General features: G+C 41.1%; 1 protein-coding gene across 1 annotated transcript in view; it reads right to left on the bottom strand.

Annotated features, from left to right (window-relative positions):
- LOC120844229 overlaps window positions 1-16429 on the bottom strand; it is a 92352-nt gene that overhangs the window by 5140 nt on the left and 70783 nt on the right. Inside the window, exon 4 of the mRNA XM_042286290.1 lies at window positions 6091-6226. Coding sequence (XP_042142224.1) covers window positions 6091-6226 — 136 coding nt within the window. The remainder of the gene's footprint in view (window positions 1-6090; window positions 6227-16429) is intronic.

Below are 16429 nucleotides of genomic sequence, written 5' to 3'. Positions count from 1 at the left end.
AATATCGATGCCCCAAAGACAAATTCCATACAACTGTTAAGATAAGTTATGTCGACTTATTTTTCTCGCGCCTTTTGCCAGCACACAGAGGGACGTACTAATAGATCAGGCTGCAATCCGTGCTTCCTTCCTCCAATTTGAGACCTTATAAATTGGCTTCTATGCTGACGTCCCCGTGACGCTGACCTCGACATTGAGCTACGTGGCCGTCCTATTCTGAATGGCGGAAGTTCCGCTATGTGCGAAACATCGCTCTGCTCTTCTCCATTCGAACTCACCATAGGTGGCGCAACTCGTCTTCCAAAATGGCGGTTACAGTTAGTGTCGGAGATGCGTGCCGGTATAACCGGTGCTGAGCATATCTGGAGTGCTCGCTTAAATCGGCGACACAAATTATTCCTGCTTATACGATGAAGCTACGCTGTTATGAGCGCAAATCACTTCTTCATTCTGAAAAAAAAAAAAACGAAACCGAAGATAACTTCAAGCTTCGATTGAAGTTTTCAACATAGCTGTTAATTTCGCCTTTTCTTCTAATTCAAGGAATGTCCTAATGCGAAGTTTTTCTAAACAAATTGTTCGCGAAAACTATATTTAGAAACGTACGTTTCCGATCTAGGCACTACTAAATGTTTTGGGTAGTGCAGTGTCCCTTTAATGACCGGGTCTTTCATGAAAAGACACACGAAAATCAGGAGTGATTTTTTCGAAGAATAAGATATACTATGTTACCTTTAAGTTATTCGATATAACTTAGAGGTAACATAGAATATCATATTTGTTGAAAAAATCAGTCCTGATATTTCTGTGTCCTTGCTGCCTTCGCTCCCTCAGATAATTGTCATGTAAACTAATGAACTGCGCGTATTTTCTTGGGTTTTGGGGTATTTAGATTGTTAATTGCTTTAACATTATTCCCATCACAAGAATTACATAAGAAATCTGAATTATACAAAATATCACCACCGGTGATGAGATTAGAAAATCATGACAAAATATATAAACTTAGAAACGCTGTTCTCAATACGAAAGCTCAAAAGCGGAATCTGAGTCAGGCAGCAGAACTGTATTTTTATTTTTTTAAGGAAGACCTGGCGCATAGTACTTTATATTACATTCAGTGTTGGAACTAACGCATTAGAAGTAGAGAAATTACTGGTAACGCTTTAGTTTTTAGTGATGTACTAACGTACTTGTTAGGATCCCAAACGAGTGCCGAGTAAAGTAGCGTCGTTATTATTGTACGGTAACTGCTATCAATATACGTTACCCGTTACTCGTTACTTTTGATTAAAAACGGCCGCATGATAGTTTAAACGCAAAGCAATTTTTATTCTGCGGACTACAAAACGTGGCAAAGAAGCCCCAACAAAGCTATGCATAATCGGTGTCATTTCTAACTCCCTCAGACGACAGTTTCAACGTTCCCAAGACCGGGCCAAAAAGACACGAGATTATTGCATTGAGAAGTTCCTAAGCGTCCTGGGTGCAGTCTTTGTATCCAAGCTACTAAGACCACCGTCGCTGAGCCCCGAAGAAGCAGCCGTATCGCTGGAAAACGACGTCATCTTAGAAGGCAACAGAGTGCCGCCGCTCGAAGGATTCTGCATAATCGTCCCTAGTTACTTAACTGGTCAAATCCTTCTTTTGGAAGAAATAAATTCTCGTTCTGTCAACAACAGAGAGGATAAACTCTAACTTTGGAAGCGTTGACTTTCCCACGCCTTGAAATAATACAAGTGGCAAGGTTATCGCAGGATTGAAAGGCGTCCGTCCCCAGAAAGCCGTAACCATCTTTTAGAATCTCTGCCACCGTGGTACAGAGGTGCGGTATCTTGGTGGATGACGACTCTCGTTCAAAAGGTTTCGTCTCACTAAATCCTCTGGGCATTCTTTCTCCCATGGCGCTTCAAAAATTAGACAAAAGACTGCGTAAACACCACGGACGGCACCTTCTTTGTATCGCAGTTAACCTCCAACTCCCTGGCACTCAAAGACCGAATTATCTCTTGCTGGACGCTGCGCCCGCCTTATTCTTCTCGCAGTACCTGGTTGTGTGTGAAGGCTAGTGTACCATTCTTCTAGAGAAACATTCGCAGCAGTAATAGTGATAGCTTTCGTCTGATTCGCCCTTACTCGCTTTGCTGCTGCCGGCGTGAAAAAAAAAAGAAAGAAAGACAAAAAGGTTTTTAGAAGTGAAAGAGAAACAGGGTGAAGAGCTTCTAAACGATTGCCACCTTTTTTAATCATGTATACACGGAAATATACTACGAGTATGCATGCGATTATAACCAAGGTATGCCCGGCGTTTACTGTGTTTATAATATCCAATAATGTTCTTGGCTTATAAATATTGGTTATAATAAGCGATCGGTGTCCTCTTTTTATCGATTGTGTAGCCTAAACCGGACTGTGACTAAAGCCGGTGTGGCTATGAGGTGTCTTTTTGAGCAGTCCGTGTACTGTATAGTTGCCATTTTCATAAAACGTCTGCCTCTAACCAACAAGGCAGTTTTGGAATGCTTGTTATACAAGCCCCTTTCACTGCCATTTCCCACTCACTTTTCGTGCAAAATGGCAACGCCCACCGAAACTCCGTTATTATGGCACAGGCTAAGTGCTATATTTTGAACTGAGGGAAACGATGTCAGACAATTTGCTGTATGCCGAAACTTAAGCTGCTGAGCCCGTTCAGGACCGTCCAACCCTAATTAGAGAAAAGCACCTTAAGGTGATTTATTCTTCAACGACACTTTTGTTCCGTTAAAATGTTGTCGTTAAGCTTTCTTAGCCAAGAGAATGCACTTTCCTTCTCACGATCGTTTTGTTAGTCGCAGTTTTAAAGTTACAACTCACAAGGCTCATTAATATAAGCTAGCGAATATTCTTCGTAGGCTTAGTTTAGTTTACGTGTATGTTTCAGAAAAAGGGTAAATCAATCATGGCAGTTATATATAAACACGCCTATTTGATATATATATATATATATATATATATATATATATATATATATTTAAATTTCCGACTTAATTATAGAGTTTTTTCTATACTAGTTCGTGATGCAGTTATTTGTTTAATATTTCGTTGTTCTACTCCACTGATAACTACAAATCAGCAGTGATGATTCGCATCAGTCCTATATGTTTTTATTTTTACCAGTCCCTCCATTCGCAGAAGCTATCAGAGTTCGCGGTAATTTCAAAGAAACGAAAAACCGAAACTACAACTCACTTTCCCGACACGCTCTTGCTCAAGTAGAGGAAGATCGACCGCATTCATCAAGCTCTCGTTTCTCAAGAAGTGTCTGACAATCTTATGCAGACATACTAACAGCTGTCATACACTAACATTAAAACACAAAATAACGACAAACTAACGTAAAAGTAACGTCCGCTAGTCATGGCAAGTAACGACACCGATATTTTTTTTACATATGAAAAATGGTAACCGATCTCTGTAACGCGTAGCTTGTTTTCAAGCAAAGGAGAAACTCTGTTTCCTTATTACTTATTTTCGGTAAAGGGAAAAACACTGATTATGTCCTGTGTTTGACTGTTTATCTGTCTTCATTACAATGTCACAGTTTTGCAGGTGTAAAACGAAAAGCGACTTTTTTTTGGAAAGGTCGTTATGGTCAGCTGGCTAAATTTGGTATCGCGACGTTTATGGGGGGCCTATATTGCCACAATTCTTATAAATGATTAAGATATTTCAATACGTAGTTTTTCAATTTCTAATATTTTTGGCTATGATCTAATTTCAGACGCACGAAGAAGCATGACAGTCAAAAGTGTGCAGATCTCTATGACTGGTGTCAATTGTAGCATTTTTAATTAACAAGTTATAAAACAAAGGGTTTAAAATCGATTAAAACTTTCTCGCGAGTCCGAAAAATCCATCTAATATTACACTGATTCTGGGTAAAACATATACTTTACCCACAACTGTCAAAAGTCGCGACTTTTGAAAATTGGCACAACTTTTAAAATCACCGCCAATCGCTCCAAACCAAAGGCCCCTCTCCCCCCCCCCCCCCCCCCCCCCTTTGCAGAAGAAAAATAAAATAAATTCGTTTTTAGTTTATATTTTTGGTTAGGACATTTAGCTTCTAATTTTTTCGCCCCGTTGCTTTGCTAATGTTCTTCATTTACAGTTAGAAGGAACGCCTACCCACTTGCACGTCTGCGTTTCATTGACGTTGGAAAGCGGTGATGGCCGTGAGTTTTAGTATTGCGTCAACGAGCGAACGCAAGCTCCGAGTGTATGCGTCAGCGTTGCGAGCACCAGATTGCGGCTACGCAACACTAACTCGGAGGCACAGTGCTTGTGTTTGCTTCTATACGCAAGACTGAACCTCTCTCGTAAGGTATAATTCTAGACCGGCTGCAGTACTACATAGGGACAGTTAAGAGTGTTGTTTGCATTTGGAAAAGACATTTCGCCAGCCACGACCGCGAGAAGTTCCACCGTGCCCGCTGAGTATGGAAACCTGGGAATCCTCATTAGAGCGCTTCCCGTTTTTGCCGCGGGAGGGCGAGAAACAAGCTGGAGACGCGAACGATTTATGCTCTAACCGCAACTCTAATACTTTTTTTTAATCTGCTATATATATATATTCTTTTTTCGCTCCAGGTTTTAATGTCCAGTTCATTTCGCCCCACATATTGTAATGTGGCAAATACGTGCCCTGGCACTTGGGTGAACGAAAAAGGAGACATTAATAAAAATATATTCGAACGAAAAAATAGTCCGGCAGTAATTCTATTGCAGCAATTCCATCTGGCGTTAATTCAATTCTAGTAATTTAAATTTATTTTGAAAACAAAGTGCCTTGTTGCATATGTGGCCTGTACAAGCAATATCGTCGAAATTTAAATTGCACGGAGCAATGAACATCTTGTTTTGAAGCAGTTTTGACTATCCAGCTCTGATTTCACAGAAAGCGCGTTTCAAAGGCAGGTCCATCGTGCCTGCCTTTGAAATTCCATATGTTTTCTTGATTGTCTAGCTGTCCTCCGATTTTGGATTCGTCTGAGGTTTGCCGCTTCTATTCATGTGTGGCATGTACCGGGTGTTTCAGGGAAGAATGCCAAGCGTTCCTACAGTTGGTGTATTCGAGGTAAAAATATAGATTTTCAGGGCGCATTACCCGTGGTAGCGAACGTCAGAAAATGTGCAATACTTAATAATTAGTTTGTTAATTCACTCAAAAATTACCAAATAACATTTGAACTAGTTAAAATAGACATTTCGTTCCAATTAGAAACTTGCTGAGCGTCATTGAAGACCTCTAAATCTCTAACTTTCTGAAAAACCTTGAGCGCGCGAGAAGTGTAGTAGTGCGCTAAAATTATCACTCGTGGAGCAGGTACAAGGCTAGCGGTTGCGATAAGGCGCCCGCGTGATTTTTCGTCTGTTATCAGAGCCCCAGCTTTGTTCCTGCTCCACGTGCGGTAACTTTAACGCACCACTATGCGTCCCACGTGCTCAGAGTATTTTTGAAAATTGCTGATTTAGAGATTTTCGATGGCGCTCAGCAAGTTTCAAATTAGAACGTTATCTCTACTTTCACAAATTAAAAAGTTAATTACGCAGTTTTAAATAACTAGCGAGCTAATTAGTTAGTATCGCGCATTTTTCGACTTCCGCCACCACGAGTTCCCGAAAAAATGATATTTATACCTCGAATCCAGAATTTGTAGGAAATTTTGTCCGTCTTCGCTAAAACGCCCTGTATAGTTATTTGATTACTCTAAGGCCCTTAAATGCCCCGATAGAGGATCGGCTGAATTATCGGCTACGGTTAGGTTGCCCAAATAAAACACATCTTTGAATAATAACTTCCGACTCTAAAAATAAGATTTCATTGTGTTGTGCGCCTGAATCAGCTATTTGACGCTCTTATTTCTCGTAAGATTTCATGGCACACGGTACAGCCTCAAGCACCCCAGTAATCCACAACAGGTCCTCTCGGCCGTTACATATCGGAAAGGGGGGTGTAATACAACGAGCCATAAAAACACAAAAAAACACAAAAAGGATAAAAACGTAGTACCATGAATCATACAAGGACAAAGCCCATTACTTTACCTATGACGTTAAGGTCCCGTTCACCAGAAATATGGTGAAAGAAAGGAGCGCCGCCGGAGACCTCGCATCGATATGGACCTCCGCTCGACAAGGCCAGTTGCTCCAGAAGCACCGATGACACATCGCTTTCAGCAACCTGCAGAAAATGTAAGTGGCGAGTCTCAACCACGGTTTAAGGTATATTTATAGGCGGGGCCACTACGCGCGTCGCAGCTGCCAGGTAAATGGCGACTCACACACTAGCGTTGAGCATGACCGAGGGCGAGGGTTGCCATGGCAACAGCTGTCGGCTTCGACAAAAGCGGCTTTTACCCGGCTTCGTTAAAGCCGGCGGAGCTGTTCCCATAGCAAACCTCGCACTTGGTCATACTCAACGCAAGTGTGTGACTCGCCCGTAAAAGACCCCTAAAAAGGAAAATAAATGTTTTTTTTGTTTTTAGCAGTCTGGGTGGGACACGCGTGTCAAAAAATAAATTTTTCTCGAAATCCGGACCTCTCGTCCCCCTGGTTGCAAGCGCTGCCACCAGAGTTCTCCTCGATAGGCGGTTTATAGCAACGTGTTGCGGGACCGGTTTCCCATGCTTCTCTATGGGAGACATTCTTACTTTTGAGGTTGTTTGGGGCGCCTCATGCCATGCAGAACTTGCATCACCGCTGTTGCTTAATACTCGTTCACACACCTGTGTCGACTGCGTGACGCTGCGTTGCGATTTGCTGCACAGCGTCTTCCCATTTGCTCGTCGCAAGGGCCGCCATAGCAACAGCTCTACGCAAGCAGTCTTAACTAAGAGCTAGTATTTGGAGTCACACTCCAACTCAACTGTTTGAACGAGCCTTTATACAATAATAATAAAAAAAAAAACAGTGCGAAAAAGGAAATAAAAAAAAAAGAAACGAAGAAAGCTAAGGGCTAATCGGAGGAATGAGGCTGACCAAGCGATTGGTCCGTGCAGTTTCTTTGACTCGTGTTTCGTTTTTCCGCTCAATTTTGATCCGAATTGCATTACCAAATAACCCAACTGTGTACTACACTTAGATAGTGCTTCGGCACTGACTCTATATTCGTGTCTCAACGATGGCCAAAACAGTCTTATAGACGTGTTGAAGCGGAGAGTTTTCTTGTTCGGTGTTGAATCCAGATTCCGTCCAGGTCAGAGCAGACGCTTCGAGCTGAAAAATCGCGCGCCGGGATGGAAAAGGCACAAAACACTTTTTTGTTTTTTCAATTACGTATTTTGGGCGGCGGAGACCCCCCCCCCCCCCCCCCCCCCCCTAAACACCCAAAAAAACGTGATTTTTAGCATGAGGAAATAAACTGCGCCTCTCAGAAGGCTCAAACATATTTACAATGTGACGCAAGCGTTTTGAAGAGAGCGCGAAAGTTTGAGAAGATGATGTTACCTGGATGAAAAAAAATAATTGATTTAGGAAAACGAAATTTTTTTATGAGCCGCGGTCCATCCAAGGCTAAAATCGTCCAAAAAGTAAATGACATTGTGGGCGCCTTCATTAACTGTTTTGGTGAAAACAACTTGTCAGCAAAACCGAAAGCAGTCTCCTGTAATTTTTCTTGCTGATGGGCTTTCTTTTTTTGGCTAGTATACATCCCACGTGCGATGTTAGGATTATTTAGACGGTGGGTCACAAAGTAATTAAATTTTTCAGAATTATCCTTTGATCCAGGTAACGGTATGTCCTCAAATTATCGCGTTTTATTCAAACGCTTGTGCCACAATTCAGCGGAGATCGAGCTTTCACCGATGCATAATTTATTTACCTGGGCCAGGAAAACGCGGTTCTCTTTTCTCGGGAACTCCCTGTTTACCTTACACCACGGTCTCAGCACACGAGGTGGCCGCTCAAACATGCATGTGCCAAATGGACAAAGCTCTCTTCAGTAGCTCTAAAGCCAAAAAAGAAGTAGCCCCGCTGGTATGAATTTCGAGGACGAAACAGTAAAGAAGTATCTTCAGCTGGGGAGGTTGACTCCCGAAGTGTTCCGTGGAGAGTTTTACAAGACTGAATGAATAAGCCTCTTTAATATTAAAAGGAAGGCGTGGGTCAAGCGCAGAAGCTGGTAAATATAACGATACTAATCCCTAGAGTAAAATAAAAAGGAAGACAAAGGACTGTCCCAATTGTTACCCTTGATGATCTTCTACAAGGATTATTACCGCTATTCTTGTCCAGCTCTTGCACATTTGCATTGACTGCATTATGATGGTGAATATTTATTTATTTTATTTTTGTAAAACATTTTAGTTATGAGCTTCGTTCAAGTTCCAGCAGCAAATTAAGCAATTTACCTTTATGGGCAGCTACAGAAGATAAAACCGCGCAGGCAAAATACTCCGAAACCGGCGTGACCAGCTTGCTTACAAGCATGAAACTGAAACTGAACGGCTTGTTGAGTATGAAGGAAACAATATCCGCCATTGAAACTTTCGTTCAAAAGATGTCAGACCAATATGATGAACTACTGAATAGTGTTGGCCTCCATGAGAAACACGTAAGAAATTTAACAAAACGTGTGGAAAAAGTGGAGAACGCTAGGACGGAAGGACAACTTGTAGAGTTGAAACAGGAGTTGAATTGTCTGAAATGGCACAATATTAAACAAAACCTGGAAATCCGCGGGGTCCCACAAGCTGCAAGTGAAAACTTGTTGTCCCCGACACTTGTCCCATGCGAGATTGTATCAATGCACAGGCTCCCTTTTAAACCAGATAGGATCCATAGGATAATTCTGCACTTCGCGCAAGGAGAGACTCGCGATCGCTGGCTGTACAAGAGACGTAACCTTAAACGGCCCAAAGATAACGGGTATATTCTTGAAAATATGACTCGTCAAGATAAGACACTCTTGTGGGCTACGAAACAATGGCCAAGTGAACACAATTTTTAGTATGTTTGGCACCTAAATGGTAGCATCTTTGTCACAAGGAAAACCGGTGACCCATCCAAAACACTCAAGCGAACACGACTTTTCATACATGAGATGAGAAATTGGTGTGTGCACCCTTTTTCTTAATGTATTTATGTTTATACTTTGTTTTGATATGGCAGTCTCGGAATATCTTTTGCCTTCTATGTTTGAAGCTTGTATTGGAGAAGAGTTTTCTTAATCAACTCGCTGTTTAGATATTAAAATTCGATCAGCTAAAAATAAAAATGTTGATCTGGAGTTGTTCTTTTTTTTTTCTCGAGCTTTCTTTTTTTTTAGATTATTACGCGTTCTCAAAGCTGGTACACAGAACATACCGATGTCTTCAGATCGCCTTTCTGCCAATGTATTTTTTTTACCAGTCGCAGTGAAACTTGAGGAGGGGAGGGGGTGTTAGTTTTGGTTAAAGAAAGCCTTGATTGCGAGTTGCTGGCTTCGTTTACTGTTATCACTAAAGATTACTAAGCTTTATTATTGCGACCCCGAAACGACTTTGTTTCGGTCATTTACCGCCCCCCTCCAGGCGCTTTGCCTGGCGATTTTAATGTGAAGATATTAATCAATACTCTCTCAAAAAGGCACTTGGAAAATTTAATACCTATAAATTGTTGTCGTATCGTAGTTAACTCTCCAACGAGAGTTAATGTTACCTAAAATACCTTGAGTGTTTGATTTATAACAAATTACGAGGACAGTCGTATAAGATTTGGAATAATAAATTATGACCTCAGTGATCATCTTCCGATTTTTATGTGTGTAACATCAATAACATAAAGAAGAAAGTTCCAATTAATTCTGCGCAAGTCCAGTGTGTTACACCGGATGGTTTGGAGAGATTAACAAAATGTGTGGCAAATAAGAATTGGGATGATATTTTCTGAATGAGCGGTCCCGATGAAGCGTACACTTTTTTTCTTGAGCTGTTTGAAAACCTTTATAAAAGTAATTTTTTCTACAAACTAAGTAATGTGAAGAAGCGCATTCGGAAAATATGAATAACTGTAGATCTACTTGGAAATATGAATGTCAAAAATGCGCTATATAGAAAGTTCACGAAAATTAGATATCCCAATGACCTCCGGACCTTTAAATCGCACCGTAATCAAATGAAAACGCCCCAAGAAAAGCAGGAAAGCGTTATCATCATGAATACTTTAGAAACTATGTAGGCCGTTCTGACCTTCTGTTGAAGGACTTAAATTTAGTTATAGAGGGCAAAACACCCCATCGAGTAGAATGCATTACTTCTACAGAGGACAAACTAACTGACGTGTCGTTCACAAACGCAATTAATGACAGGTTTGTTAATTTTCCTCATATTAACTGTAGAGAAGCCACATGTGATAATGTATCTTCTAAAAGTATGGATTACATTTTTTAATGTAAGTTACGGGTACAAAGGTGCCCTACTCTCTTCATGGAAAAAAAAATAATAGCCATAGTTGTAATGCCGAAGGTATACAGAACGTGCCGGTGAAACATTACTTATATTTTTAATTTATATATTTCAACTGGGGTGTTTCCGCAACTTATGCAAAATGCTAGAGCATCTGTATACTTTATTCAAAAGGAGACAAGAACGACATCAATATTTATAGACATATCTCTATCTGGCTGGGTTTTTCTAAAGGCTTAGAAAAACGTGCACACATTCGTGTGTCTATTTATTTTAACAAGCACCGTGTAATAACCAAAGATAAATTTGAATTCATGAAGCATCTTTCGACAGATCTTGCATTACTGTAACAAAAATAATTTATTTCAGAGAGTTTTGAGACAAACCGAGATGGCGTTAGCCGCATTTGATTATATAAACCACAATGAATCGCTAAAAAAACGATATCTTTAAGGAATTCGGGGCCAAGAATTTATGTTGCTTCAGTCCTATTTGAGTAATCGTAAGCAGTTTGTCTATTTAAAGGGTTTTTCATCTCAAACGGTCTGTTTTCTCCGGTGTATCACAAAGGAGTATTTTGGGACATTTGCTATTTAACATTTATATGAACGATATTATTGACATAGACTCTCTTGCTAAATTTGTTATATCCGCAGATGATAGAACCATTTTATTTTCGGCTAAGACTAGCGATGAACGTATCAACTGCGCAAAATTAACCAGTATTTGTTTTGGGACGACCATGCAAGTTATTTACTTTCTGGATTGTCCAGGGTGATTGGATTAGTCTCACGAAACCGTTTTATTTTACCAAACAACGTTAAACTACTTATATCCCTGCCGAAAAAATCCGGTATAACTTTTCGCTATCCGGATTATGGAACCGGAAATCTATCTGGATTCTATCTGGAGTCTATCTGGAATTTAGGTTTTCAGAAATTATTCCTTTGTCTTCAATCTTGATTTCGGGTTTCCGGTAACAAATTTCCGGTTCCATAATCCGGATAGTGAAAAGTTATACCGGATTTTTCGGTAGGGATATCAAACTATATTTACGTCCCACTCAAGCTACTGCCACCTGGTATGGGGTACAACCACCAGTTCAAATCTACAAAAATTACATATATTACAAAATAAATGTGCGCCTCACTTCTTATATTTCAAGCAGCCAGGGTTTGTTTGAAAAAAATATAAATTATTGCGTGTTTTCCATGTGCATACGTATAAATTTATAATCAACTTTAAAGTAAAAAGAAAAGAAACATGGATAATCTGGTTAAACTTTCTAAACTAAGGGAACCTGTTACCTCCTATCCAACTCGTCCGGTGGCACGTTGGGCTGTGTCCCTTTGCCAGACAAACCACTCTGTCCAGTATCTAAAGTATATGCTACCTACTTCACTAAATTTCTCTTAACCAAAAAATGTTGATATAATGTCTGTCACAATGCAAATTTTTTTTTTTGTTATATCAATTGATACTGATTTTCTGCGATAGGTTGTAATGTATTTTTTGCATACAATACTGATATTTTGCTGTTGCTTTGTCTTTTAATCTGTCATATGAAACTGTTAGAGAGCGGGGCTCCGTTAAGCTGTTAAACATCTTTTTCACCCTGTTTCTACATTCCTGTAGTGAATGGGGAACAAACTTTATTATTATTATTATGGTTGTTCTTCTATTGTTCTTCTTCTTGTTCTTGTTGGTGTTGTTGGTGTTGTGGTTTTTGTTGTGTTTGTTGGTGTTGTTGCTGTTGTTGTTAGATCCCCTGGATTGCCAAAATTAGAAAAATTGAAGCGTTTGCTGCAGCGCTGCCTGGGTACGATGCTGTAGGATATGACGTCTGGTTTTTCGCGCCTTGGGTCGAACTGAGCCAAAGCTAAGCTTGCACACCGCACGCGTACGTGCCCATGGGATCGCTTCTTCCTTGTCCCCACAATGTGCTGTGTGTTTCTACCAGTGTACCTTCCAGTGCAGTCACGAACTTGAAATAAGAGGTCAAATGAACCGAATCCCCCGTTTCACTCGACCGAGCCTTCACTTCTCTCCATGCTGTGTGTATTCTTCAGACTGTAACATTACGCAATGTAGTCGAACAATTATTTTGATTTTTTTTCCTTGTACATGAAACCTAGAGGCAAGGGTAGGATTATCTAATGTGACGAGTATCATGCATTGAAAACAACAAACAGACAAAAAGAAACTAATTTCATTCCGGGGAACAATGCTCTTTTTTCCTTGCCGCACTATGTCAGAAATTGCCACGGCGTAAATGAGGCAATTATGTGATTGCCTCCTTACTTTATTTGTAACATCATTATCCCCCTCTCTTAAAACTACGTTAATAAGACTTGTTTTCTATTTTTTATATTTTGTTTCTAACCAACTTTTGTATGACATTATAGCCATTAATACTGCAGATTGGGCGAGTTGGTAAGGCATCATCACGAACCAGCGCAAGTAGACAGTTATTCAAAATCCAAACATACAAAAAAATACACTCACACAGCGCTGAACTATCAACTGAATTGTATTTCAAACTTCCTCTTCTTCGACCCCAAGGAATAGGTTGCCAAGGAAGAAAAGGGGAAAGAAAAGGCAAATGGGGGAAGGCGAAAGAAAAAGAAAAGGCAAACAGATGAATAGAAGACAAAGAAAAGGAAAATAAAGGAGAATAATACTGAAGCACCAAAGTGCAAGAGTTACAAAAATTACAAAAATAATTACAAAATTAATCACGAACAGGTATAAACCAGGTGATAAGCTGGCCTACTGTTGACTACACTCTAGGCGTAAATAGTTTGAGTGATGAAAAAAGTCCAAGAGTTACAGAAATTAGTTGTTAAATAATATAAGATGTAGACAAAAATCAGTGCTTATACTGGCTTACTGTCTTAAACACCTTCTGTCTAAATAATGTAGTTCTTTCTCCGATAAAGCTAAGGACGGAGTGCTAACGCACTGGGCTTCTCGTCTTGCAATGTTCTCCGCTTCTATAATTTCTCGGGTGAGCTGGTTTTTACTCCTGCCTAACACAGCACAGTTGTCCAGTCGCGCAAAACAGCCACAATCCCTACAGTGAATACCTAGGTGACCGGAGTTGGCATTGGCAATGTTGTTGTTGTGCTCTCGCAGGCGGTCGTTTAAACACCGCCCCGTCTGTCCAATGTACTCTTTTCCACAGGAAAGGGGAAACGAATAGACTACTCCTTCAACACATGGGACAAAGTTGGATCTGTGTTTCTTTGCGCAGCTGACGGTGCTGATTGAGGAGGTGTTTACTTTTTTGCAGAGGCTGTGAAGTTTGTGTGGTGCTGAAAACACTACATCCACATTTACTCTGTTCGCTATTTTCTTTAGACTATGAGATAGATTATGCATATATGGCACGACTACCGGTCTGGTTGTCCTGTCTCTGGGTATTTTTGCGGCGCTACCGAGCTTGATTTCTCTGAGGAGAACCTCGGTTACCGACGTCAATATTTGTAGAGGATATCCAGCGGACCTTAGCCTTGATACTTGAGCGTCGAAGCTCGCCTGCATTGAATGTAAGCATGACTTGCTAATAGAGTTCTTAAGGCATGACCTCACTATACCTCTTTTTACAAGCTTGGAATGTGCAGATTTGAATGGTAGAAGAGGTTTCTTGCCCCTGGGCTCATAGGACCAACAGATGTGATATGGTAGCACATACAGTCGAAGATCCAGGAATCGTAATGATCTTTCGACCGGCAGTTCGTAGGTGAGCTCCAGAGGATTCATACAGTTCTTGAAATTGTAGAGGACCTCTTCCACCATGGCTGTGAAGTTTGTATCATCTGTAGCAAGGAAGATTAAAAAATCATCTACATATCTACATACTTTCACTGCTTTTGATGTATCCAATATTCGTTGTAGACTCCTGTCTTGATGTGCAAGGAAGATGTCACTAAGGACTGGAGCAATGCTGGATCCTATGCATACTCCCGTCTTTTGTAGGTAGGCATTTCCATCCCAAGCCGCGAAGGTGGACTTCAAATAGATCTTCAGTAAGTCCAGAAACTGACTTTGGGACAGACCCGCCGCGTTCATAAAGGGTATGACGCCAAAGGCGTCAATGCATTCTTCCACACATTTTAGGAGACGTTCTTGGGGTAAGGAATAATATAGGTCCTTGATATCGATGGAAAATATCTTCAGCTCTTCCTGACGATGTTCTTCTAGAAAGCTGAAGACCTCGTAGGAGCTTCGAACCAGGTAGGGATCGTCAATCTTTAGCAGATTTAGCCTCTCCTGAAGGAATATTGCCACCGATTTTTGCCAAGTTCCTCTTTCTGAGACAATGACTCTAAGGGGACATCCTGGTTTGTGGGTTTTGGCGCTGAAGAATAATTCAAGGTTTTGATTTCTGCTGCGATCAATAGAAGAGCAGAGCTTTTTCAATTCGAGTGACTGACAAAATTGTCTCGCCTCTCTTTTAATCTTGTTCAATGCGACCTCTTTGTGGCAGTTGAAGACTGAGGCGATGGCTTCTAATGCCTTAGCACCGTACGTTTCTTTGTTCATGACCACAAAACCACCTTCTTTATCGGCTGGCATAAGAAAGAGCGAGTTTTTCTTTAAGTAAGTCTCTACTTTCTTGATGGAAAGAGGTGAGAATGACGGTTTGTATCGAACAAGTAAGTCCACTCCTTCTGAAGTGCATCTATCGACCTCAGACTCCGGAGCGCGTCTCGACACTTGTCTGACGATGGAAAGCTTCTCCGATGCTGACAGCTTAGGTTCTACTGCAAACTTTGGTCCAAGATTGAGGACATCCCTCACATCTTCTGGCAGATGGATGTTGCTGCCGATCGTGTGGACTGGGTTGCTCGAAGCACACTCTTTCTTTGGTGTACTTGCTCTGAGGTTCCTTAAAGTGAGCCGCCACAAACATTCTGTCGTTCTTTCACTTAAGGAGGCGTAATCTCTCCATTTTCTTTTGCCTAAGTAAGGAGGAACGTTCACATTCAACTGTATGTAGAGGCTGTTTCTGTAGTGTCGTGCCTGTCGATGCCATTCAGACTGGAGAATCTTGCAAATCCTCTTACCGTGGCCGACTGATGGCGCGAAGCCTCCAAAGAGGGACCAGATTTCCGGTGGCAACATCTGTAGTCGAACGCAGTACCCGAAGGAGCGTGCTTGGCAGATGGATATGGCGATCATAGTGACCAGCTCTCCTGGGGTCAACGGAAGGTGCTTAAAAGGGCCCGATGTATTAGAAATAAAGCCTGTTAATACTGCAGATTGGGCGAGTTGGTAAGGCATCATCACGAACCAGCGCAAGTAGACAGTTATTCAAAATCCAAACATACAAAAAAATACACTCACACAGCGCTGAACTATCAACTGAATTGTATTTCAAACTTCCTCTTCTTCGACCCCAAGGAATAGGTTGCCAAGGAAGAAAAGGGGAAAGAAAAGGCAAATGGGGGAAGGCGAAAGAAAAAGAAAAGGCAAACAGATGAATAGAAGAACCTAAGCTGTCAGCATCGGAGAAGCTTTCCATCGTCAGACAAGTGTCGAGACGCGCTCCGGAGTCTGAGGTCGATAGATGCACTTCAGAAGGAGTGGACTTACTTGTTCGATACAAACCGTCATTCTCACCTCTTTCCATCAAGAAAGTAGAGACTTACTTAAAGAAAAACTCGCTCTTTCTTATGCCAGCCGATAAAGAAGGTGGTTTTGTGGTCATGAACAAAGAAACGTACGGTGCTAAGGCATTAGAAGCCATCGCCTCAGTCTTCAACTGCCACAAAGAGGTCGCATTGAACAAGATTAAAAGAGAGGCGAGACAATTTTGTCAGTCACTCGAATTGAAAAAGCTCTGCTCTTCTATTGATCGCAGCAGAAATCAAAACCTTGAATTATTCTTCAGCGCCAAAACCCACAAACCAGGATGTCCCCTTAGAGTCATTGTCTCAGAAAGAGGAACTTGGCAAAAATCGGTGGCAATATTCCTTCAGGAGAGGCTAAATCTG

The sequence above is a fragment of the Ixodes scapularis genome, unplaced genomic scaffold (assembly GCF_016920785.2).
Source record: "Ixodes scapularis isolate PalLabHiFi unplaced genomic scaffold, ASM1692078v2 PGA_scaffold7__128_contigs__length_106722199, whole genome shotgun sequence".
NCBI classification, from domain to species: domain Eukaryota; kingdom Metazoa; phylum Arthropoda; class Arachnida; order Ixodida; family Ixodidae; genus Ixodes; species Ixodes scapularis.
This window is presented reverse-complemented; position numbering and strand designations above follow the sequence as displayed.